At 46.5% G+C, this 26,752-nt stretch overlaps 1 gene segment (V, D, J or C); it reads left to right on the plus strand.

The window, feature by feature from the left end:
* The window catches only part of LOC110325298, a 525,591-nt gene extending 500,606 nt beyond the window's left edge, over nt 1–24,985 (plus strand). Inside the window, 4 exon segments of the C gene segment in view lie at nt 21,376–21,636; nt 22,939–22,983; nt 23,801–23,908; nt 24,485–24,914. Of these exon segments, the coding sequence occupies nt 21,376–21,636; nt 22,939–22,983; nt 23,801–23,907 (413 nt within the window).
* The last annotated feature ends 1,767 nt before the right edge of the window (nt 24,986–26,752 follow it).

The raw sequence follows: 26,752 nt of genomic DNA on the forward strand, positions 1-26,752 counted from the left end.
ACTATGATTTCTCAGTGCAATAAATGGGGAAAGAAAGAAAGAAAGAGAGAGAGAGAGAGAGAGAGAGAGAGAGAGAGAGAGAGAGAGAAGAAATGCATAATGCATTGAAGGAAGACCAGAGGTTGAACAAAGGAAGTGGGATGACTTTGCAGAGGACAGATCTGATCTATCGAGGTTCTCATAAGTTCAGCTCTGGAATAGAATCCAAGCATAATGTAAGTCCTAGTAACTGAAGCAGTCTTTTAGACTGGGAAATAGGACCAGGGGAGCGAAGGTCCTTCCAATTTAAACACTCTCAAAAGGCTGTGTAATTGCTTTCTGATAGGAGAGGACTCTGGCGGTGGAAAGACTATTGTTACCACAGATCATTTGTCCCTTAAGATGTAGCCTCTGAAGGGGGAGTGACTGTCTACCATAGGCTGCTGGGTGCTCAGGGGAAAGACTTAGGGAAGCTCAGAGTGGACACAAGATCATTTTCCGGCCCTAAACTCCCAAGCCAGGGAGAGAGGCTGGGGAATGGTAGGAGCAGGTTTGTGTAAAGGGGGCTGGCACTGTGTAGATAGAGGTTCAGCCTTAGGGAGGCTGTATTTTGGAGCCGGGACTCAGCTGACTGTCATGCCTGGTGAGTAGGTTTCTTTCTACTCCAGGGAAACATTACCGTGAAGAAATCTAAAAGGGAGACAAATTAATTTCATTATTGTCAAAAAAGAATTTTTTTTTTCAAGTATTTCTTTGCGTCACTGCCTCCCAGGCAGCCCAGGTTTGGTAAAGCAGAGGGAAGGGCCAGGGCCAAGACAGCCTAAAATCGCTGTTAGGAGTCCATGAATCTCCATAAGGAGAAATAGTGGTTCCTACCAAAGGGAAAATAGGCAGGCAGTTAGTTGTACTAGAAAGGTTTAAAGCATCCCAAGACAGCTGCCCTGGACCATGACCAGCATTTGAAAAAAAGGCTGAAGCCTACGACCAGAACGGGCAAGCCAAACTGGAAAGCTGGACTTGCACAGGACCGGTCCAGTGATTTCCTTGGTCCCGTGATTCTTGTCTCCCTCTGAGAGGCCCTACTGACTACCATTTGTGGATTAAAGACCTCTGCGTGGTACTCTGTAAACTGCCCCCAAGACTCTTGATTGCCTTCCCTGACCCTAGCTGCACCAATAGAAGGTCTCTAGAAGAATTAGGAAAAGTCTGGTTCTACACTTTAATGACAGAGAGTAAAGCTGCGTCGCAGTGCACAGTAGACCCAGGACTAAAGTCTCCCTCTTCTTTGGAGACTTCCCTTGGCACCAAATGAAATGGAGACACTCAGTTAGAAGTGCATTGTCAGCCGGGCATGGTGGTGTTTAATCCCAGCACTCGGGAGGCAGAGGCAGGCAGATTTCTGAGTTCAAGGCCAGCCTGGTCTACAGAGTGAGTTCCAGGACAGCCAGGGCTACTCAGAGAAACCCTGTCTCGAAAAAAAAAAAAAAAAAAAAAAAAAAAAAAAGTGCATTGTCCAGAACATTCAGCATTTCCATGCTAGATGGATAAGCCTGACTCTGAAGGCTCCAGAGTCCTTGGTTCTTTCCTGTGTTAAAACAATGGCTCCCCAGTGAGGTTATGATCCAGATGCATGAGCCTTGAATACTGAGGTCTAAATGGCCAAAGCTGAGAATCAAATCTGCAAACATAAATGTGTGTACAGTGGAGAAGACAGGCTTACCCTGAACGTTTGCAGGCCTCATATCTTTGCAAGCATAGGGAAGGTCCTTTGCCAAGTACCTGCTGCGTGTGATTTCCTTAGTCCTTGTGTTTTTGCTTGGCCTCAGATCACTGTGTGACTAACAGTGTGGGGAACAAGCTAACTTTTGGAAGCGGAACCAGGGTGCTGGTCAGGCCAGGTGAGTGTTTAGACCTGAACCACGGCTCTGCTCCCAAACTTGGAAGAGGAGCCTAGTCATCCGTTTTTAAGTGAAGTATGATAGTTCGGCCCAGATTAATCTGTATTAAACTTGGATTGGAAAATGTTTAGTATTTCTCTTATGTAAGTGTGGATAAATGGATGGATGGAGTCAGTACAGATAAAAGATATTTCTATCTTGATGTAGCCTAGGATCAGATTTCTTAAAAGAAGCCTCTTACTGTCCCAAGAATCGGAGAATGGGGAGGGGGTGGAGGAAGGGGATGTGATTCCGTTGCACAGAATATTTAGGTGATTCAAACATTTTCACAATGGCAGGACAAGGGCCCACATTTTCTAGGGTTCACTATACTGCGGTGTGTGCCCAGCTGTAGCCTGTGTGCCCATCATTCTGATTTATTCCCTCTGGCCTTCCTCTTTCCCAATTATGATAACTGAAATATTGATAATCCTTCCCTCCTCGCTCACAGAATGTGTGTAAAGATTAAAAAGACAGTGTGCTATGAAGAGGAGTTGGCTAGAGGGGGCTTCGTTTTATTTATTTTCTTGGGGAGGGGGAGACTTTTTATTAGATTGGAAGAGGGAATGAGACAGAAGCAGTACTTGAGAGGCAAGACGCTAAGATCAATACATGAACGTGCACAGCATAATTAAGGCAGTCAATTAGAAGACAAAGAACAGCAAACCCGGTCCATCCTTTTGATAACCATGCCTCCGTGGGATTTGTTGAGATGTCTATATGTTGGTTCATGTGGAAAATGGGCTTCATGGCTCCTGCTCTGCCTACCCCAGACAACACCACGAGACTGGGGTGAGCTCATGTCTGTGAAATGTCCTTGGGAAGTACAGGCAGTCAGATGATTCCTGATTGTTAACTTACATTTTTAGGCAAAATTCCATTTGAGGGTAAGCCTAAAAGTGAACAAATTTGATAGACCTTGGCCATGGCTAAGAAAGGCTTGGATCTGGAAATAAGGTGAGACTTTCCAGTTGTGAGGAGGGGGGAAAAAAAAATCATAAAACTTAGTGACCAAGGCCTTTTCTGGAAATCTTTAAAACCCTGCAATAACATAATAGACAAATATGCACTTGGGCAAGTGTACTGAGTGATTCCCGGGATTCCCTTCCATCAGAAAGATCATGGGAGTGTAATATTTTTCCTGAAAATATGTGCTTGGTGTAGGATTATATCTGAGCCAAGCAAAAAACTCTGGGAGGTTTTACTCTCTAGCACCATTTAGTTTTTGTGGTGGAAGAGATCACTGTGGCAAGTTCAAGTGGCCAGAAGCTTGTTTTTGGTCAGGGGACCATATTAAAGGTGCACCTGAGTAAGTATGTCACTTTCTATGGATTCCGAATTAGATTCATTGTTTTAACAAGTGGCAAGCTTTTTGGACATGTAAGTGGGCTATCAACTGTCTCCATTCATCCAGACATCATGGGAAGCAAGGTGCCCTCTCATGCCTTCCCCATGCTGACTAGAAAAGCAGGTCCTAGTTTATATTGTTGGCAAGCATAGTAAGGAAACAGACTGGAAGATGCCTCCGATGCCCAGCAGCCAGCCTGGGACTGCCCAGGCAGAGGAAGCTGCTCTGAAATGCCATCTTCCCTTCCACTTGGCAGCATCTTATGACTGTCAAACCCTAAATAGGCAAAGCCACGTCTTTCAGTTGCCCACAGCATCCCAGCCTCTCACACATGTGGCTGTGCAAATATTCATACAGAGGCCAGCGGTCGCTGGGTGTTGCTCCTGGGGGTCATCTATGCTGGGGTTTTTTGTTTGTTGGTTTGTTTGTTTGTTGGTCTGTCTGTTGGTTTTTTGAGACAAAGCCTCTCACTGATGAAGCAAGGCTGGATGACCAGATAGCCCCCAAGAGCCTGCACATCCCTGGTGCTGGATTACAAGTGCAGATAACTACACCTGTCTGTGTGTGAGTTCTAGGCGTGGAACCGGGGAGTGCATGCTTGCAGGACGAGCAATTTACTGGCTGAGCTCTCTCTCTCTAGCCCATCTGCCTGTCTCTATCTTTTTCTAAGAAAGCATTTCTTGGTGATATTCGCATCTCGTACATCAGCAGAAAGATGATGTAGATGTCCCTCGTTGGCACGCTGTAATTTGGTTCCAAGCTTTGATCTTTCCGCCCTCCGTTTTCCCATCTGTCAGTGAAGGTGATGTTTAGTGCCTCCATATACCCAGGGGCAGGCTAGCATGCTGTCAAGTGCTGTTGCCTGGATGGCCTCTAGCCTGCTACCCAACCTGACTCTAATGCATAACGTTCATTTACCTAACCTTATACGTCTATATGTTTATTTATTGTTTCCCCACTCCTGAATGTCATTGTCATGGGACAGTGACTACTTTTCACTGTTTCCTCAGTGTCTAGTGTTGTTGCTATATGAACTAAGATCCAACTGCCAAACTGCCTTTCATTCTTAGAAATTATAGTTCTGAAAAACAAATAGGGTTTTGTTACTGCATATACAGACACTGAGGACTCAGGAGTCTGGCCGTGGCAAGGACAGGATATGATTTCTATTCAGTCTTGTTGCATACACGATGAGTTTGAATGAGGGAGCCAATGAAGAATTTGCAGGGCCTCGTTTCACTGTGCCTACCAGGGAGGCAGAACTCTGATATTTGGAAAAGGAACCATGGTATCAGTCAGTCCCAGTAAGTACCCGGTAGCTGTTGATTATGACGCCTGCCCTTATCTCATAGCCTATATCACACAGATGACCACATGCCTTATCATTTAAGTAAAGTAGAATTGGGGTTTAATGAGGAAAGGAATTAAATGTTATTAGTGGATGCAGTCCTCCATCGTCTCACTGTATGTTCATAATTACTTTGATAACTTAAAGTGATAAAAGGAAATTTACTAGAAGGACGGTTACAATTTGCTAAGCTCTGGTGAAAATGAAAGTGTCTACAGGTGCCGGTGCCTATACAACAGTGGGGATCAGAAGGACCAGGCTTTGGCTAAAAAAAAAAATTAGTCTACTTGGTGAAATTGTACAAATCTTTTTAAAAAGCAGTATTTTTTCAGAATTGGCTGGGGGATATCAACTGCTAGCCTCCCAGGCTTTAGCTACAGGGATGGCACCACTGTTGTCCAGCCTTGTAAAGAGGCTTTCACGGGCTTAATTCCACAGCTTAGCCTTTATTCCAGTAATCAAAAAGGGGGGAATCCCCAGCAGGGCTCCCAAGAGGGAGGATAGCTGAATGCTGATCACATCAATCTAAGATCACAGCAGATTGAGCATTTTTGTCAGACAGCACGGGACCACAATTTACAATGTGTTCATTTGGGGGACAAGACGTCACTAAAGAGACGCTTAATAGGGGTGCTAAGGCCCACTGAACTTGCCACAGTATTTGTGAGGCGCAGTGGTCAAAGAAGTAATGGCTCATGCAGACAAGTGCACTCCTTGTATAGGGAAACTGTTAAAATAGGAGCGCAGAACTGGCTGTGAACAAGACAGGTCGTGTAGGAACCCTAGAAATAACAGCTTCTGCAGAGCTGATTTTAAAGAAAGGGCAGCTTAGCTGAACACATCCAGGTCCCCTAAATCTGCTTTGACTAGTGCACTGGACCAGCTTTATCTGTAAAAAGAAAGTGTTTAATAATACTTCATAAGTTATTATAAGGATAAGTTAATGCATGTGAAAATATTTTACAGATCCTGAAGTGCTACCCACATATAAAATATGGGTCTGTAGAACAACAAACGTATATTAAAAGCTGGGTCAGACATAGAACTTTTTTTTTTTTTTTTTTTTTGGTTTTTTGGTTTTTTGAGACAGGGTTTCTCTGTGTAGCCTTGGCTGTCCTAGAACTCACTCTGTAGACCAGGCTGGCCTCGAACTCAGAAATCCGCCTGCCTCTGCCTCCTGAGTGCTGGGATTAAAGGCGTGCGCCACCATGCCCGGCAGAACTCTTTGAAGATGAAGAGATGGTGTGTGTTCATGTGGATCTGTGGCCACAGGCACTGGTTAAAAACTCTCTCTCTCTCTCTCTCTCTTCTCTCTCTCTCTCTCTCTCTCTCTCTCTCTCTCTCTCTCTCTCTCTCTCTCGGAAGTGTATGAGTTGAGAGTTACTCTGATGAAGGAAGGGAAAGACGCCATTTTGTAAAGACCTCACTTACAGTGCGAACTCTGGGACTTACCAGCGGTTTGGGACTGGGACAAAACTCCAAGTCGTCCCAAGTGAGTCCATGTCTGAATTGTTCTCATGTTGTCTTCTCTAATATAGCATTTGGAGCCCAGAATGGGGTGCAATAGCCCCCCCTTCTTGGCCATTTTCAGGAGATGTAAGCAGAGGCATTCGTAGGGTCCTTCGTCCACCCCTTAACAAATAGTCTCCTGCCACCTTTTTTCTTTTCCAATGGGAAAGAAAGCTAAGACGTTGCCCACGAGACCAGATGTCAAACTGCAGATCCACTGAGCCAAAGCAGAGATCTGGTGTTTGTTTGCTTTTTACAACTGTGAAGCATGGGTCCGTTTGGGGGTCACCTGACTTTGAAGGCAGAATTGAACTTGAGTAAGCCCCAGGCTTAGAGAATGTGCTGACTGAGGTTGGGGAGGCTTCACAGATAGTGATCTAAACTCTTCTTCATGAAGTTGTCAAGTGATTGGCATTAAAGCTAGAGAGACTCTGTGGCAAGATCCTAAAACCGTAACTGTTGTGGAGTTGCAAGGTTAGATAAATAGAGTTGAAAATCTGGGCATTTGATGGCGATAGATCCAGAGATGAGGGCAGAAAGCAAGTTCATTTTTAAACTTGGTGCCACGAATGCCCCAGGTTTGAGTTAAATGACCTGTGTGCTTTGTGGAGTGTAAAAGAAAAGTGAGCTGCAGCCTGTTTGTCGATGGAAAGCTGCAGCTCTGAGTCGGGTGTGTGCTCACCTGTGGGTGTTTTTGACTGACTAAGAAACACTGTGGGAACTGGAGGCTATGATAAACTGGTCTTTGGAAGTGGAACTCGATTGCTGGTGAGCCCTGGTAAGTGAGCTAAGGAAGGAATGACGGGAAGGCTGCCGGTGAAAGGTCTTTGTGGTCCAAGGAATGGCCCTGCACTGAAGGACAAGCTGGAGGGCTGGGTGACTCACTGGTACTAGAGTCCCACTAGTTCTAGCAAAAAAAAAAAAAAAAGTGTGTGTGTGTGTGTGTGTGTGTGTGTGTGTGTGTGTGTGTGTGTGTGTGTTTGCAATCCCACACTACAAGGAATGGGCAAGAGTCCTCTGAGATTTGTTTGTCCTCTGCTAAAATATGACGTAGGTCCAAAATGTCTGAATGTTTATTGGCAGTGGCAGTAGTGGAGCCTGCTTAGATATAGGTCACCTGCTCCTCATTCATTAAACAGGATAATAACATCCAAGGTCAGAGTCTCAGCGAGGTGATGTAATCTACGTAGATTGTCAAGTCTCTTGGCATATCCTATGTTCTCCATAAATGATGAATTTTCTCTCTCCTTCCAAACTATATATCATGGGCTAAAAGGCTGTATGCTGCAGGCCATGAAAGCTGCAGGCCGTTTTTGTGTAGAGGTTTGCTACTGTGTGAATCAGGATACAACAAACTCACTTTTGGAAAGGGCACGGTGCTTCTAGTCTCTCCAGGTAAAGGCTGCTCCCGTCTGAGCTTTGTCTCCCTTTGAGTTAAGGTTTCCGCACATTCTTGCTGCGTTTTCCCCGTGAACTGCGTCATCCTTGTTCTGTTGGTTGATAATCTGTGAATTTAAAGCTGTCGCTTCCTGGGCTCTCCATTTAAACAAGAAAGTAGGAGACGAGCTATAAATAACAGTAGAACTGGTTCACTAGAATAGGATGGAGCCCAGACTAGAACTGTAAATAATCAGAAAATAGTAGTTTCTCTAGAAATAACCCAGCTTCCTGGGAAAGGTCTGGACTGCGTGTTCTTTCCTTGGATATCCTCCAGGCTCCTCTCACCTTCTGTATTGCAAATTTAGCTGTACAGTGTTGGTCCACAACACATATAGCTATAGAAACCCATCGCTACGAATACCCTCTGGTAAAAATGAAGGGTGATGAGGGCAAAGTTTCTTTCTATCCCTGCAAAATCTAATGTGGCTCTTTTATAAAAAATATTTGATAAAGATTTGTTTAATTGAAACTGAGCACCCAAAGATGTCAGAATCTCCGGTCCAAAGGAAAGGGAGGGAGGGAGGGAGGGAGGGGAAGGAAAAAGAAAACTTCCCCAGTGTTTTCCAAGTCATGGGTGTGAGAGAGCAGTGATTTGGAAGATTGTNGTGTTTTCCAAGTCATGGGTGTGAGAGAGCAGTGATTTGGAAGATTGTTTACTGTGAGGCCTCAGACACTGGGATCTGGGAAAGAGCAAACCCAGTCTTTCCGTTCCAAAGAGGAGGGAGGGAGGGAGGGAGGGAGGGGAAGGAAAAAGAAAACTTCCCCAGTGTTTTCCAAGTCATGGGTGTGAGAGAGCAGTGATTTGGAAGATTGTTTACTGTGAGGCCTCAGACACTGGGATCTGGGAAAGAGCAAACCCAGGCACCTTTGGAAGGGGAATCCAGCTAAGAGTGGACCTGAGTAAGTGGGGGGGTGGGGGGAGGAGGTTCTGTACTAATGTAGTGTGTTTAGTGAATACATGCAACAGTGAACTAGACACTTTAATGCTTTTATCATTGCATCTTATGTCTAATTGATTGTACTCAAGTGCTGAAGTATTAATATTATAGCCTCCAGATGTTGTTTGAGAACAACTTAAGCATAGTTTCTCCAAGGAGGAATTTGGCATTCCATTAAAACTTTCCCCCAAGAATTGAGGCTGGCAGAAGCTCTGTTTAACATTAGAGTTTTAACCTGAGAATGCTGCTAAGGTGGAATCTAGTGGACAGAAGCAGCAGAAAGAGCAGAAAATGACAGGGCCACTATCTAATAGACCTTTTCTGTTTGCACTGCCATTGAGGGCATCCGAGGTCCTTCTACCTATGCCCCAAATAAGAGAAGCCAAATTCACTGCAGAGACTAACTGCCCCTTTACACAAACCATGGACTCACAGAGTCAATGAGGTACAAATGAAGGAGCCCAGGGATGCTAATTTCAGACAAAATGCTAAATTTGATTTGGCACCAACTCGCTGTGTGATATTGAACCCATCATTGCCCCTCTTACTTTCTCAGGAGATAAAGGGTGTAGACATCTGTAGTTTAGAAGCTCCCTCCCTTGTGAACCCAAAGCTCATGCTATTCAAGAGTATGGGTTTGGGACTATTTCAGAAACAAATTCTGAGAAGAGGGAAAAATTCTGTAACCTTAGTGAAATAGCCTCACTAATCAATAATCTAACAGCATAATAATAATAATAATAATAATAATAATAATAATAATAATAAACTGGTCCATGAGATGCCTTAGGAGGTAAAACACTTGATGCACAAACCAGATGATGAGTGTTCAATCCCTGGGACATACCACACACACACACACACACACCACCACCACCACCACCACCACCATCAACAACAACAACAAGAGAAAAGAAATGATAATAACTCTCATATAAGTGCCTATGATGTGTGGGTATAATGTTATATACTGTAATAAGTCTATAGCTCTGTAAGGTAAAAGCAGTATTTTTTATTTTGCACAGGAGAAATGAGGCTCAGAAAAGCTTTTGCCCAAAACTCTATGGCTAGTTATCTGGAAGGCCTAAATTCCAACCTGGTCAACCTGTTTGACCGCAAAGCTCTGCTCGTTCTCCTTCACATTGCCAAAGGCTCTGTCATGGTTCACTTAGAAACGAGGGACAACGCCAATCAGAGAGGAGGGAGATGCATGGAGACTAGCCTTTCCGTCCTTAGTTGATGCCAAGAGTAAAGATTCGGAAAGTCTTGATATAGATGCTCGTTCTAAAGGGTTCCGTCCTCTCCGTAATGAGTCAGAGCAGAGCATGGCGCTGTTCCGACCACTCTGCGTGCTCAGGTCTGCCGGGAGCTGGACACAGCAGACACTGCTCAGGCTGCCCCCCTCCCCTCCCTTCACTGCTCCTCAAACCTTCCCCAGGCAGAGCAGCCACTGGTCTCAGGCCACTTAGCTCTTATTCTAGAAACCATCCCATTCAGAACTTATTTTCTTCCCAAAAAGCAGTTCAGATGTAGAAGGGTTTCTTTAATCATCCAATATTATTTTTTTAAAAAAAAAAAATCAATGTGAGTGAGGCTAGGTCTAGAAGCTGGGACCTGGCCCTGGGGCCACATTCTGTGACCACTGTTGAGTGAGTGACCCGTCTTGCAGGCCACATGCAAGATTCATTCATGAACAGAAAACTTACAGAGCATTTTACTAAAGACATATCACGGGCTTCCCAGACCTATGTTCAACTGTGTTGTGAAAGGGGCAAGTGGAGGAAACAGCCCATTTTGTCACAGGACAAATCACTGTGAGGACCATGGGCTCCAAACTTCTCTTCGGGACAGGAACAAGCCTGTTGGTTGATCCAAGTGAGTGCAATGAGAAACTTAATTTTTATTACAGAAGGGACATCTGTCTGCGTTCATGTCTTTCATTGTCTTTTGAGGGGAGATAAGGAGGTACCTGTGGCTTTCGGTGCTGTTTAAATAAGAAAATAAGTAGACAATGGTGTTACAGTATAGTATCCATGAGTATCATGCCTGGAAACAACGTATAATAAACAGGACATATAATAATAAATAGAGAAGACCACAGTGGGTCTTATGTAGAGTAGGGACTCTGTGTAAATGGGTTTTCTTCTGAATATTCATAAGAGCTTTTGTGAAGCCTGCAGACTCTCTTACTGGGTTCTGCCTTATTTCTTTTCATCTTCCAATAGTCTTGGGCAGATGAAGGTTAAAATGATAAGCCTCGCACAGCTTTGGTGTATGCACACAGACCCTGGAACACTTAATAACAAACCTGAGTGTGCTGTAGGAATCCCAGGCCCGGCTACAGGTGCCACCTTGTATGGATTAATGTCACAGTGACCCCTGGTACATGGTGGAGGCTACCTCGTGGGTGCTTTGCTTTGCTTTGCTCTGTTCTGCTGTGTTTGCAGCTGTTGGACTGATGTGTAAGGGATCACGGCTAAGACTACCTTGCTTGCAATCACAGCGATGCTGCTGACTTAGAGTGCGCATTTCTGCTGTATCACTCGTTCTGCCCCTTAAAAGGAGTCACTGTCGAGATCCTGCAGGCATTTGTTCCTTTGAGTGACTTCTTATTTGCTCCTTCGGTTCTCACCTCTCTGCCCAAAATCTGCATGGAAGTCACAGTGCTTGGGGGCACACTGCCTCCTTGTTATCTCCCTTAGAAATATATCCTTGGCTTTCACTTGCCTAAGCTCTTAGATTTTGCAACTCAGAGTATACTAAGCTTTTAAATTCTTCCCAAACTGGCCTCTTTGCCCCCAATAATAATGTTCAATAAAAGCCAGTTCAACTTAGTAAATGATTATTGAGTATCGCCAACACACCAGAGACTGTAGTTGACTTAAAAACAACAAAAGAAACCAGAGATGTGATCTCTGACCTCAAGAGCGTCAATCTCGGGGTGCGACGGGGTGCACCTTTGACCTCAGTGCTTGGGAGGCTGAGGCAGCCTGAGTTCAAGGCCAGCTTTTTTCTGTATGGTGAGTTCCAGGCTAACCAGAGCTACCTAGTGACACCTTGTCTCAAAACTAAGTAAGTAAAAGAAAGAAAAAAAAACCCTCAGTCTTATTAGCAAATTAGGGTTGTTGAGATGGTCAGCGATAACAGTGGATACTTTAAACTTGGCAGAAGACAGACACAATTGCACCCCACTTTTCTTGGCGGGGGAGGATTCAACTCTGTTCAGTACTGAGATGTCTGACTTAAGGCCAAAAAAAAAAGCAAAAGCTCATCAACAATTAATATTAATATCCTAGAGTGAGATCAGGGCAGAAACAGGACTGAGCTGAGTGTCGGCCATCAAGGCTCCTGCTCAGGCCCAGAGAGGGCATGGCAGCCCTGAGACATGTGCCCTGGTGTGTTCTTAGCATGTACCAATGTTCAGTAGGATCTACTCCTGGTGCTGCTCTTCCTGGCAAAATGAGAGATAATTTTTGCATCTGTCCACAAGAAAGCAGGGTCCTCTGCACACGCGTGGGAGATCAGAGTGAGGAATGTTTGCCTTCTCCTTGGGCCCTGAGAACTTCTCAGGCGCTCCAGGTCCACGTCGAAAGCAGAGTGTTTCTTTCACAAAGTCTCCTAAAGACTCCTCTTTCCCAGACGAGGGAGAAAGGGATGCTCGCTGGCGGCTGTGATGAGGGAAATGGAGGCCGTGGGCAGCACTGGGGGCTGGCACTGTTTGCTCTCGTCCCAAGGGCTCCTTTGAGTCCTCATAGCACCCCTTACAGGAAATTTCAAGATCACCTCTTTCTGGGTGTGTCTCCTCCGTGAGAGGGTAGAGCCGAAATGTGGGTGTTTTTGTGAAGCACTTACTCGGTGTGGGACTATGGCAACAACAGAATGACTCTGGGAAAGGGAACCCAGGTGATGGTGATACCAAGTAAGTGAGCTAGGTCCGCTGCCACAAGTGCCTTCTGTGATAATCTCCTTCACCTGGATAACTCCTTGTCCTGACTCCAGGCCAGTGGAGAGCGAGCGTATCCATCCATCTGTGATGTCACTCACAAACAAGGTTCTCAGATGGCCCTAAACTTCCTCCAGCCTCGCTTCCTCCTACCCTCTCTCTCTCCAGCATCTCCAATGGCCACTTTCATTTTCTTGATAAAGCTTCCCCCACTGTTCCTTGAGGCTTGCTTTCAAACTGAACAATGGATCACAGAAATACTTGCTGGAAGGGACCTTGGGGACACCTTGCTGCTGTGACTGTGGCAGCCTGGGGACCGGATCAATGCAGAGCAGTGTCAAGCCCCAGCCCCTTCCTCTCACCCTGAGTTCAGTAGAGCCGCATAGCCTTTTACTCACAATTCTCAAGCACAGATAGAGATCAATGGTGAGCCAGCTGCGTGCAAGGGCCAAGGATGGCTGGAGGACCCACGTCACCTTAGGGCTGCAGCCTGGGCTATGACTTCTGTGAGCTTTTCCATGCTGAAGTAGGCATCAGGAGATCCATTTCCTCTTGTCTTTCAAAAGGTACAGCTTTTTCCTCTGGGGTTTCATAGAAACAAGGCCCTGTGTGAGTCAAGGTCACTGGAAATAAAGATGATCAGATGGTCTTGGGTGCCTGTCTCCAGGCAGCAAAGAGACCAAGATAATAACACAAGTCACAGGAAGGACCTTAACCTTGCAGAGTCTTGCTCAGACAGGGTTTTGCAGGAATCAAATGCCTGAGGCTCTCAAGTAATGGGAAAGCTATGAATGGAAATCTTCAGAGTATAGGAAGGAAAGCCAGAGAACAAAGAGAGCTTCAGAAAGAAGTTTAGGGGTGTATCAGCACCAGCCTGTGTGACACCTCCTAGAGTCCCAACTCCCATGGCACTTTCAGAAGCCCTAGAATCAGAGCAGACTGTCTGCCCCACAGACAAGGTGACTGATCGTGGTGGTACTAGGATATTCCTGCGTCTATGCTGATAAGAAAGTGATAGGTTTTTAGTGTAACTGGTTAAAGGATCCAGTGGGTTTCCCTGGGTTGCTGCCCCAACGCAACAGCACCAATGGCAACGGGAGGTCACAGGAGATAGGTTTCATCAAAGGCTTTCCTCGCTGTGTACCTCAGGAGGAAACTACAAACCTACGTTTGGAAAAGGGACCAGTCTCGTGGTTCATCCATGTGAGTAGTGCAGAAACAATCATTGGGGAATTGTTGTGAGCAGAATGTTAGGGAAGGGCGTCCTACAGTGAGCGAGTAGAGTGGTCCGCACTCATTAACGAGTCCTTTGCTGAAGAGAAGTAACTGTCGGTGTGTCAGGTCTAATGAGGCTGCGTTGAATAATGGATAAGGGTTCTGCTTCAAAGGACAAATATCCAAATTTTGAGAACCGAGGATTTACTCTTGTCAGGTCTCTGAAGAACTTTTCTTCGTAGCAGACACTGGGCCTACCCTACTGCTCCCTCTGTCTGAGAAACTCACCATCTCCTGTCCACTCAAGGAGATCTTTTCCCCCTGATCACTGCCAGGATACTGAGGAATTCTGGACAAAAAATGAGCCTCCTCTGGCTTCAAGAAGCCTCAGTCCCTTTCCCCATGTAAAGCACTGATAGGAATTATAATCAGCTACTGCTTACAACATGGCTGACCTGCCAGTGACTGGGCCCTGTCCTTCTTTGATCAGTACACTCATCCACCCTAATGATAGGTAATTGATATTGGACCCATTTTATAGATAAGGAATCAGAGACTTGCAATTATTAGCAAGTTGCCCAAGATCACATAGCTCAGAAAAACACAACTGAAATTGAATTAGATCTACTTGACTAAAGGATTTATTATTAGTGTGAAGGAAGTCCCCCACACCGCAAAGGTTACCTGGGTGTAATTTTTTTCCTTCCCCAAGTTAGGAGATTTGGTCCAACCTTGTCCATCCTGATCCTCTGGCCATAATAGCCATGGCAGAGTGGCTCAGCATTTCTGGGGACCTAAGTAAAGTCACACTTGTCTTAGCAAGAATCAGGAACTTTGGAGGGGGAAAGAAAAACATTAGGAGACTGTTCATTGGGCATTAACCTACAAAGAAAGAGGAATTAATATTAAAACCATGAGGGAGGCCACACAAAAGTTTTGTTCCCTGAGACACTCGGAGCAGTGATGGGCAGCTGCCCTTTCTGGAGGCAGGTATTTGTACTGTGCTGTGCCAGGGTGGGGGGCACAGGTTGTGGGGCAGCTCACTTTCGGGAGTGGAACAAGACTCCAAGTTTATGCAAGTAAGTCCCTCTGCTCTCTTACACTCTGAACCAGTGTGATTCGGATTCTACATTCCCAGCCATTGGCTTGCTGACTGGTGTATTTTCTAAGGTAGTTGCCAAGGGGAATTAACCTCTTCATCATCATAGACCCTTTTGTGGTTCCTAGATCTTTATCAGAGAAGAAATTGTAACTAAGTGTAACAAAAGATTTATTTTTGTTTTTGTTACCATCCAGTTTCATAAAAGATAATGGATTAAACTTCCCAAAGATAGTGAACTTTGGAAACACTCTTAAGACACCCCATACTCAGCTAAGAGACAAGAAGGAATGTTAAAGCCTAAGTAATGCCAAAAACAACACAAATCAATTAGACCCTACAGAAGTTAAAGGGCAAGATAAATAGACATACCAAAAGAATGTAAGTATCAGGCCTGCATTGAAAAGAGAGTATTTAGAGCATTTACCCATGCAATAGCTACTTATTAAGCAACTCTAGTATCCTCATCATTCTGCTACATGTGAGGAAGGAAGGGAGGGAAGACCAGGAAATCCAGAAAGTGTGCCTCCAGGATCACAAGTTTGAACAGACTGTCACACACACACACTAAATCAGTGATTCTTTTTTTTCCACAAGTGCCTTTTAGAAGATGTTGGGAAGATCAGTGGAGAGGAAATCACTGTTTAAAACATGTTGGGTTTGGCATTAGTGAGTATTCTCCAACAGAGAAAGTTGTTAGGCCTTTAAGGCAGGGAGACTATTATAGAGTCCACCCACATGGAGTATGATAGAGCAAGAAGTAGGAATTTAGATGCCTTAGAGGACAGAATCCCTTTGCCAGCAGGGGAAGCATCCCTTTGCTCCAGGGAAGGCTCCTCTGTTGGCGTTTGTTTGCTTGTGTGCTTCACCAAGTGCCCCTTTCCTGCCAAGGGTCAGTGAGCCTAGATTAGAAAGCCCGTCCTGTTTTTGGAAAATCAGAGTTTAGAGGCAAAAGGACAAAAAAAAAAATCATCTGTAATGAGGTCACAGCACAATCAGGGTTTAGCAGGAAAGTTAGAGATGTGGTGATAAAGACGTGATGTCTGTGTGTCCATCTGATGGATCACCAGGGATGAACCAGAGGTGCACGGAAGAATTGATCCCACTGGCAGGAAATGCCCAGCTCCCAGGCATGTGCTGAACCATGGCCAGAAGCTCAAAACTCTGTGTTTGGAAAAGGCTTTCGGGTTGACATCGTTCTTAGCAGGTAAACCTGTTGGGAAGATAGTGTCCTGTGTGTGCAGATCCCTGAGGCTCGGATGCTGACAAGGGCAGATGCAGATGCAGCTCAGAGGCCTAGGTGCTCTGCAGTTGTGGGGAGGAAATGAAGTCGTTTCGTAATCATTAGAAAGAAACAATCAGCACCAGTGAGGCCCCTAATTGTGGCCGCAGGAGTGAACAGGAGAAAGAGCCGATTCGGCGCACAGAGAACCCAACGGTTAAAATTAGACTAGCATTAGAATGGAATCTTAATGTCCTGTCCTAGAGCTAGAGAAGGCATATCCAAAGACTAAAATAAATACACATGCACATACATGAGATGTTAATGGGTAGTAGCATTACCCTCAAATAGTTAGCTTGAGGAGCCTGGGCTTGCTTTATTGTTAGATTTTGCAGACTTTAAAATGCTAACATTCATCATCAGTCTTCAGGACTGGAATGCATTACATGATTTCTAATCTTTCTGGACTTTAGATTGTTTTTTGTTGTGGTTTTTTTTTTTCCACAGAAATTGAGAAGGAATTTGGCTCTGTGGTGTCCCCACTGAGAGGTCTCACTTGTCTACACTGTTCTCAGACTTTGGGGTTCCATATGACGTCAGTACAAGGCAGAGCTTCCTGACTCCCTAGCCAGGATAACTGTAGTCCATGCGTACCCTAGGGAATTACAGATGCCATCTTAAGGGAGGGCCCTCCTACACCTCAGTCCTGTCACTGAGCCTTGCTTTTGTCACCAGCTCAGTCTTCCCTCAAGTTCCATTTCATACCAGGCATGGTGGCACACATTCATTATCCCAGCACTCAAGAAACTGAGGCATGAGGATGGTGAGTTCAAGGCCAGCCCTGGGCTACAGAGCAAGACCGCTCAGAAAAGAAAACAATGTACTTTTTAAAATCATTTTGCAACTAGTCCCTGTCTCTTCACACTCTCCAAGGTGCCTCTGACATCTTTAACTCTATTGTCTATGCCAGAATGGGTAACTTCCTTTCAGGAAAACCCTGCTGGCTCCAAGATGGCTGAGAGGAAGGTCTACAGGGCTACTCCTGAAAAAAGGGGATCTGTGGTGAGACTTCCCTTTCATCAAAGGAAAACTGACTTGAGGGAATTCGGTAAACTGAGGCAGGAGACGCATGTCTCATTGAGGCTGGTCCAGCCCAGGCTAGAATTCTTGTAAAGCACCTTTCTACTGTGTGTTATCTGGTAGCTTCAATAAGTTGACCTTTGGAGCAGGGACCAGACTGGCTGTGTGCCCATGTGAGTATGATTGTGCCAATGACTGGAGCAAAAAAGAACTGGTGCCTTGTTGGTTTAATCTCTAGCAGATCTTGGGATGCACAGAATATCATTTTTTATTTCCACAGGCTTCGGTGGTAGCTTAAAATATCCCCAGTTCTCATACTGAAGTCAGAGAGGTGCCAAGAGCCAATTGAATAAATGAAAATCTGGACAGGATAATTTATAGAAAAAAAAATTTTTTTTAAAAGAATTGCACATACTCGGTGCTTTCAAGCGAGGCTGATAATATCAGCACCAGATAACCTGAACATCCAGGAAATTAGCTAAGTGCCCTTGGGGAGGAAGAAATGGGTTAATGGCAAACACAAATTCTCTTTTATTGCAGCAGGAGGTTAAACCCCTGGGTTAGCTAATGAGTGTGGGGAGGGGACACAGTTCCCAGAGACTTTTCTAAGAATTGAGTTGAGTCCCAGAACCCTTCCCAAGGATAAAAATGGCTGAGCTCCGTGACTGGCCAGTGTGCTCTGTTTTGTAAGGATAGAGAGGGGGATGGAGGAGGAGGAGGAGAAAGAGGATAGGCCTGTGCTGGATTCTGGATCTACCTTCACCAGCTATATTTAATAGTGTTTCCACTTTCAACAACAAAATGGTATTCCCACATCATTTGGCATCATGTGAGACATTGCATGCATAACAACAAACAAAAATCCTCCATTGGGAGAGTGTCTAAGGCATCCTTGGTACTATGATCATGGCCTTGCCACACAAGATTTAGACTGTTGTCAAGAGAGCAAAACAACAGCTTCCTTGGTAAGCAGAAGTTGTAAGGGACCAAGAACTCCAGGACAGTTTAGGGAAATATCCTGAGTCCCCGGTGGGCTCTGACTGGTATGAAAGGCTTCTTCAAAGACTTTACCTGTACTGGGAATTCAGCTATAGCCCTAAACTAATCTTTGGAGCTGAAACCAAACTCTGCAATCCACCATATATGTAGACTGAGTCTAGGATAGAATTTACAAGAATTCCCTCTGCCTCTCTGTCCAAGACACACTGGCTTGAGCTCTGCTATCTTCTTCTGTAGGAATGTAAATGTTTCTAGACCCATCCCACCCAGCACTAAGTACTGAAGAAACACTGTGCTTGCTCTGAACCCTTGACAATCATAACGCGGTTGATAATCTAGATTCTTCGATTAGAGTATCTGAGAAACTGCTGCTCTGAGCAGGGAGTTTTGATCTCGTAAATTCTCCTGAATTTATGGAAACCACTTCACTTACTTCAGTGTGGGGCCTGACAGTAGTAGTGGGCGGGAGGAAAGGCCTGTCTGTAGCAGAGACAGAATTCCAAGGCAAGACAGCAAGGGCTCAGTCTCAGGCCTGGGATTCTCCACCCTGAGAGGCGAGTGCTTCCTTTCCATCTAAGGAGTAGGTAGGTCGCCTAGGCTTCTGTAAAGGGGTCACCTGCAGTGTGAATACTGGAGGACTAAGTGGTAAATTAACATTCGGGGAAGGGACCCAAGTGACAGTAATATCTGGTGAGTTACCCCAACTGGCACCATTTGCAACCCATGGTCCTTAACCCTCTCTCTGGAGATGTCAGCTGTTCCCATGGCAGGGTGAGGCTAACTGGGGTATGGTGCTAATTGTTTTAAGGAGGTCTGTGAAGGGGGAAGGCATCACTATCAATCTTAAATATCTGTGTTTTCTCTAGGTCAAACTCATTAAAAGATGACTTTAATCATTCAGTGGACACTTTTAAACGCCTCTAAGTAGCTATCACTCTAGGTAATGTTGGGTTGAGAATAAAAAAGCCCCAGACAGATAGATGACTGACCTGTCCGGAGACAGCATAGAAACTAGACAGATGTTCAGAACTACTATACATTTAACAGCCTACAAACTATTTAAGGGTTGGCAACTGCTGGTGTAGAGAAACAGACTCAGAGGGCCAGGGTCCTGGAGAAGGCACCCTACACCGAGGCTGCTTTCTGTGCTAGAAAAGATGTGTTGAGCCTTGACAAATGGATAAGATCTGTGTAAGTAAGTGAGAGGAGGGAGGCGGAATTCCAGCAGAGGGGGCAACAAGAAAGAAGATTTGATCTTGGGATAAACAAGGCACAGGCCTTTTGGCTTGTGTAGGCAGATCTGATAGTAAAAACAGACTAAGAGAACAAGGAAAGAAAAGAAAAGAAAAAAGGAACCTTCTTAGACAGTGGAGATAAGAAATGCTAGACTGTCTCAGGGAATACAGAGATTTGGGCCAGGGTCGGCCACAAGAAAACTGAGAATCCAGTTCAGTAAGCGGACTAGATGTAAGGGGAGGGGGAATCAGGAATCCCCCACCCGCTTCGTCTTCATCAGACTCTAGGTGAGTTCATCCCAGCCTGCTTGGAAGACAATCAGGGGTTGCTACTGTAAGGAAGCATTAGGACTGGGGTGCAGATAGGTGCCCCATCTTTCCTGACAAGCCAGCGGTGCTGTTTTCCTGACGCTACCCCAGCCTGAGTAGGACCTACCTCTGTGTTACTAACTCTCACTCCTAGGTTCCCACTACTTAACAACAGAGCGCAGATTTAGTGGTGAGGGACTCTCTCCATCACTGCCATGCCCCCTGGGGACGAACTCAGACATGAGCCACCTCTGTATGTTTTGAATTATGATGTTGCAAGTTAGGATCCAGAACAGCTGAACTTGTAGCTGAGAAATTGATCCAGTCTTGCTAAAGTGACCTCTGATGCCATCAGTGGTAAAAAATGTGGTTTTCTTACCAGGTAGAAATAGAATGTCTCTCACTGCAGGGCCCTGAGAGACAGAAAACCCTGAAAACCTCTAGTTAAAGGGGATTTGTTTCTCATTTTCAGGGGGAAAGGTGGGGTTGCAGTAGATATCTATGGGGCTGGAAATGAAAGGTGCTAAAGGGCATCTCTGTGGCGAAACCTTAAATATTTGTCTGAAAGAATTCCATGTCTGACCGTGGCACCGACCCAGCTCTGCTGCTCCGAGGCAGTACCTTGCATGCTAGAGCTGTTGTCTTAACTCAGCATCCTTGAGCAATGGCACCAGGGCCCTTTGTTTTAGGATCCAGCTGGAAGTAGGCATTGCCAAGGCCACCCTGGTTGGCTCCTGTGATCAGTTAAGAACTGTGGGAAGGAGCTACCGATCCCAGCCCTGCTGGAAACTCTCTAGGTGGTCTGGTGTGTTAATCCCTCCAGCCAGCCTCTGCTTCCTCCTCTGACCGTGGAGGGGGTGGGGAAATAGCCAGAGAGAGTCACGTTAAAAACAAAATCCCTTGGAGAAAGGAAAGAATGGTCTCGGGAAAGGTCTCAGGTAGCGCCCGCTTTCCTGGAATAAAGACAGTGTGATTGGTTTGCTAAGTGGTATGTTTTCATGGTGAAGCCCTGGCGTGTTTGTTCACACTGGCAGTGTGGCTTATTCGGTTATTTTTATTTGAAGAAATAGTCATTTCTCAGAACAGGCTGGATGGAAAGGGGGGTGAGGGAGTGTCCGTCTTACAGGTGAAAATTCTGAGACGTCCGCTGCCTGACGATTTAATCCAGGCTGACCGGGAGTAAATTGTAGAGGCAGGGCTCAGATGTGAGTGCTACTCAAAACATTTATCAGTGAGAGAGAAAACGCACTGGTAGTGTGAGAGATTTTCCAACTTAATGTCAAAATATCACACGCCCTCATTTCTCACCAGTGTCCAGCCTACTTGGGGGAAGAGTGCTCTAGAGGGACAGCTAAGTCTCTGTTTTCTAAGCTTGTTTCTGTCCTGCTGAAATGAAACTGTTTGACTGGACCCACCGGGATTCTGAAGATCCTGTTAAGTAGAAAAACAACAAGAGGTTTAGTGGTCCCCACCTTCCTTTCTGGCTTTCCCGGATGCCAGAAAGGACCCCGTGGAGAGGGACTACTGAGAGCTAGAAATCTTGGCTGGCACTCGTGACTTGTGCCTGTTCCTAAGCCTGTGTCCATCGTGGGTGGCTAGATCCTAAGATGCCACTTCCGATGTAAAGCCTGTGAACCGGACTGGCTAGTCCAGAGAGTTCTGCTCTTGCCTGTCACTGTCATCTGAGTTCTGACCTAAGTTAGGACCCCCCCCCAAAAAAAAAATAAAATAAAATAAAATAAAATCTTCTAACATCAGTTCTCTTGGCCCACAGACATCCAGAACCCAGAACCTGCTGTGTACCAACTGAAAGACACTCGGTCTCAGGACAACACCCTCTGCCTGTTCACCGACTTTGATTCCCAAGTCAGTGTGCCGAAAACCATGGAATCTGGAATGTTCATCTTTGACAAAACTGTGCTGGATATGAAAGCTATGGATTCCAGGAGCAACGGGGCCATTGCCTGGAGCAACCAAACGAGCTTCAGCTGCAAGGATGCCTTCCAAGAGAGTGATGCCTCCTACCCCAGTTCAGGTGAGCGGTGCCCCAGAGGTCTCCTCCTGGTTCAAATCTAGTGTTTCCAAAAGCTGCTTGGGGGGTCATCTTACCCTCATCATTAGGCAGCAAAATCCACATCCTGTGTCACTAAGGAGTCCTAGCGGGTCACCAAAGCAAACAAGAGAACATGACAGAGGACACTGGCCCAGCACTGGTCTCAAGATTCTGAGCGCTCACCTTCCTGTCTTCACTTGAGCCATGTGCCCTCTCTGTTCTCCCAGGCACAGTTTCCAAGCCCTTCCTGCCCCTCTACCCCAGCTGCCTGCCCTGATTTCTATGTCTACCAAGTAGTGTGGGTACAGAAGTCAGATGAGGAGGAGGGAACTCCACTCTAATCCGGGAGGACCATCCGTCAGCAGAGGGACATGTAAATGACACCAGGCTGCAATTAATATATGCAAAAACTCAGAGTTAAGGAAAGAACAGCTCAGAGAAAGGCTCAGAGAAAAAACGCTATCACACTACAAGTTAACAGATAAGAAGGGACCAGCCTTGCTCAGGGCCAGAGAGGGCCCTGTCAGAGACCAAGAAAGGAGAATCCGGAGAACAAGGAGAAGCTGCAGGAAATGGGTTGTAAGCCATAGACAGGGGGTCAGATCACAGGTGACAGCAAGAGAGACAGATGTTCAAAGTCATCTTCACCTACACAGAAAGTTCAGGGCCAGCCTGGACAACCCGAGACCCTGTCTCCAAAAACAATTAAATAAACGTAAGGTTGAGTGGTGTGTAGAGGGCAGAACGTGGGTCCAGCAGAAAACGGAGAACAGAGAGAGATGATGGAAGCCCCACCAGGTGATGGCAGGACTCCAGCAGCCAACAGCACTTAGGTTTCACAGATAGAACCACACAGAGATCGGTCAATGGGCATCAAGGAAGTGGCAGAGCATCTCAGTTGATAATAAAGGAGCCAACTTGAGCATCAACACAATGGGGGCGTACATGAAACTATATGGCCCTAGTCTCTGTGAATATGTCTCGCTGTCTTTACCGGACTCTAGACTCCTCCAGGTTCAGGGACTATCTTGACTTTTTGGCCCATGTTGTACAGCATGTACTTTGCACAGCTCATAGTTGTTGAAAGAATAAAAGAGTGCCCACGAGCCAGGGTATTGGTCCTACCAGGACCTTTGCCCCAGCAGATACCCCTGGGCAATATGTCCCGGAGCTCTCTCCCAAAGAATCACAAAAAAACTGTGGTATGTTTTCCTGACCCACAGCCTGCGGTGGGGCGGTTAACAGGCTTCAGAATCTAAGGAATGTCTTTGTTTTCCCTTTTAGATGTTCCCTGTGATGCCGCGTTGACAGAGAAAAGCTTTGAAACAGGTAAGCGAAGGATCTGACCAACATTGAGCGGTGCTGGGGGGAGGGGCAGTAATGACCTTAAGTGCACAGGGGAGGAGAGGGGGTGGGTCTGAGGGTGGGAACAGCAGTTCCAGTCCTGCCCCAAGCTTTGCAGGGTCTGTCTTGAATCCCCAGCAAGGCACGTTTAGCATCTTTTTCCATTCTAAGTACTTAACAAGCGGTGCCTCCAGTTTCACAAGGCCAGTGAGACACTCTCGGGCCTCGGTGGCTCTTGTACCGGCTCCTCTGTGAAAATAGCCAGAGAAAAACACTTCATATCCCACTTTGGAACGTGTGAGTCCCTTCAGAGCAGCCCTGAACTAACCTTGTCCCTCTATGGACACTGGCACTCTCTGTATCTCGGGGAATTCCTTTCTAGACAGGAAGTAGAACTCACACAGCCGCAGGCAAAGGTCTTGTCTCAGTGCCACCTCGATTCCATATGACTAGTTACTGAGTCATCACATCTGTGGTTTCATTGAGGGGCCCAGGCCTAGAGCATTATGACAAGTTCTGAACATCTACCCCCCCACCCCCACCCCCACCCGTACAGGGCCTCAGAATATTATATGGACTAAGTCCTTTGGGTGGCTTTTGTCTTGAAACGCAATGTTCTTTCCCTGGAGGAATACACAAATACCTGTGCCTTGGGGTGTGTGCAGAAGCTCAAAGAAGCAACCTGGGAGTTGAAGTTACCCACACCCGGCCACGCCTAACCAACTCTTGGGAAAGTCCATAGTTTCTGTACAGCCCCTCTCATGCACATACAGTTAATGGCTACCACCTCTTGGTTTTACAGATATGAACCTAAACTTTCAAAACCTGTCAGTTATGGGACTCCGAATCCTCCTGCTGAAAGTGGCTGGATTTAACCTGCTCATGACGCTGAGGCTGTGGTCCAGTTGAGGTAAGAAGGCATCAAAGCTGGGAGAAGGCTTAGAAGTGTGGGTTCAGGGCAAGACCCAACCATGAGCGCAAATCGCCCTGGGATTTAAAATCCTAAGACTGGACCCACAGAACTTTCCTACCCCCTACCACTTACAAGTTGTAACACTGTCGCAGCAGTGCCCTGAAACACCTGGGTTGCAGAACGCAATCCTTTCAGCATCCTTGGTCCAGCAGTGACTCTCCTAAGATACTCAGATCATGTTCGTTCAGAAATGATGGAAGTGAGGCCAAGTCACATCAAGGGTCACACAGCCAAAGAATAGAGGAGGAGAAAACTCCCGACCCTGATGCACGTGTACCACGTGCCTCTGGCCCTGCCTTTCCAGAGTGCACACTCCCTTCCTGTGTGCCTTCTCCCTAGCACACTCTCTCAGCTTGATATTCGAAGGTGCTGTACTCACTAGCCCTACACCTGGCTGGAGTCGCCATGTCTCCTTGGTCATCTTGCACCGCCCCTAACAAATTCATCCCCACCACACCCCTGAGGGTCCTAGTCCTCCGTACCAAGCCTGACCTCTGCACTTCCTCACTCCAGGTCAGCGAGATTGAAAAAGCCTGACACCCAAGCTCCATCCTCCTCACCCCTCCGCTCCCTCTTCAAGCCAAAAGGAGCCCTCCCACCTCAGCAAGAAGGCTGTCTGGGGTCTGGCTGGCCCTGACTCACAATCCCAACTGGATCTCCAGGATTTGTGAGGAAGATTGCGGGAGAGCTAAGCGCTGCCGCACCCACTCACTCCCTCACTGCTGCTGACCATTCACAGAAACGGCAGAGGCGGGGCTTCTCCTGGATCTGAAGCCCCCTCCCCCATGGCAGACTCCCCTGTAGAATCTCATGGAGAATGTTGTAAAAAATATGGGGTTTTTTTGTGTGGGGGGGGTTGGGTTTTTTTTTAAGCATCCATAAAGAAATACATATTACTCTTTCCTCAAGGTGTAGAAATTATCTCACTGTCTAGACCCTCCTGCTACTGTGTGTATTGAGCCACATTGTATATTATTCTGCTGCCCATGACATCATTAAAGGTGATTCAGAAAAGCTGAAACTGTGTTCTTATTTGACTGGGTTTTAGTGGGGGCATTTACATGCCGAGAGAAACCGAAGTACGTGCCTATCACACTTGCCCAGTTACCTCAACAAACCCTCTCCATTCAACCTCTTGGAATGACCTCTTAAAAATTCCACTAAGCAAGCTGTACCAAGAGCCAGGAAGCTCCTTTTACAGGGGTGAGTCCCTGCTCATGCCGCACCACACCCATAAGAGGTTGACAGCATAAGATCACCCATAAGAGGCTGACAGCAGCAGGGCTGGGGGGGTGGGCAGGCTCTGACCTGTAGCTGAACTTTACCAGTTCAGGATGAGGTATCTCCTCCAGGTCCTCACCCACTGACTCCTGCCCTCCACACTCCTCCACACTCCTCCACACTCCTCCACACTCCTCCACACTCCTCCACACTCCTCCACACTGGCTCTTTGCTCTCACACTCAGACTGGCTTGCTACTGAAACTGTGTTTTGCCTCACAAATCTACGGTCTGGGACTTGGTCAAGGACAACAGGCGTCCTGAGCTCTTGCTAGCCATGAGAGTCTCTGCCTTCGCAACACACTGTTCAGTCTTCTTTCCCCAAAGGCAGGGATGCTGATGGGAATACACTTCAGAGACCAACTGCTCACACCAAACCAGAGTACCTACTAGTACCCAGGACTCCTCCATCCCCACCCACTGCCACCACCCAGCACTTCCTTGGTTCACCTGTGTGTCTATGACCACACTAACCAGAAATGCACTAATCCTCCCAGCTGTGACTCCCGGGCCTGCTTCTTCTCATAGAGATGGGGCTGACCAGCTTTCGTGTATGATCTAGGGTAGGTCCCTCCTTCCTGTGAGCTTCAGGGTCACCAGCCATGAAATGTCAGTTTCGACTGGAGACTACAGCACAAACCCATGTTCCCTCTCCCGGCCACCCCTGATTAGAGTGACCGCAGAACCCCGCCATTTCTAAACTGCCTCATCTCTAGCCCACAATGAAGCCTTCTGAGACCAGTGAAGGGGAAGGTCTCAGGGAGACACCACCATGACAGGGCCACCCGCACACACGCGGGAGGCGGGGCGAAGAACCTCTTCCCCAAGCCCCTCCTCGAGTGTCTGACACGATGCCAGAGACTACCACTGGGAATTTCTTTTAATTAAACCATTCTCTTCCCTGTATTAGATGAAAGTGCCCATGGGAAGGTTAGTGCAGCAAGCCTTTATCAACCATTAAGAACTTAGGGCAAATTAGTTTGTCTTTTTTTTTTTTTTTTTTTTCCCTGCTCCTAAAGTGGTAATTCACTTTGTTCTATTAAAAAAAAAAAAAAAAAAAAATCCAGGCTAAGAAAGCGTGGGTGGCTGAGGAGGTGCTATGCTCCTAAAAACTGGCTACCATAATGCAGAGGCTGAAGGGGACCTTGGGGCATGGGACAGAGTAAGAAGCCTAGAAGGCCTCCTCTAACCGTGAAAGAGATCCAGCCTCGGGTGAACCATGCTAGCCCAGGGTTCCCAGATAGCAACATCCAGAGGTCACAAGAACCCTAAGGTCACCTGAGGACCAGAGTGAGGGGACAGGGAGTTGAAGGTCCTCCCACAGCGGTGAAGTGAATATAGATAGCGTCCAGGCCCAACCCAAGCGAGGCTGGGACAAGGCAGGCAGGAGGCCATTAATAGATCAGAGTCAACGTCACCCCCAGAGAAATCTCCATCCAATCAGAAGAACAAGAACTTTCTCCCACAGCAGAGGCTAAGTCTCCACAGGGGCTGAACAAGT

This window comes from Mus pahari, chromosome 8, assembly GCF_900095145.1.
Source record: "Mus pahari chromosome 8, PAHARI_EIJ_v1.1, whole genome shotgun sequence".
Lineage (NCBI taxonomy): Eukaryota > Metazoa > Chordata > Mammalia > Rodentia > Muridae > Mus > Mus pahari.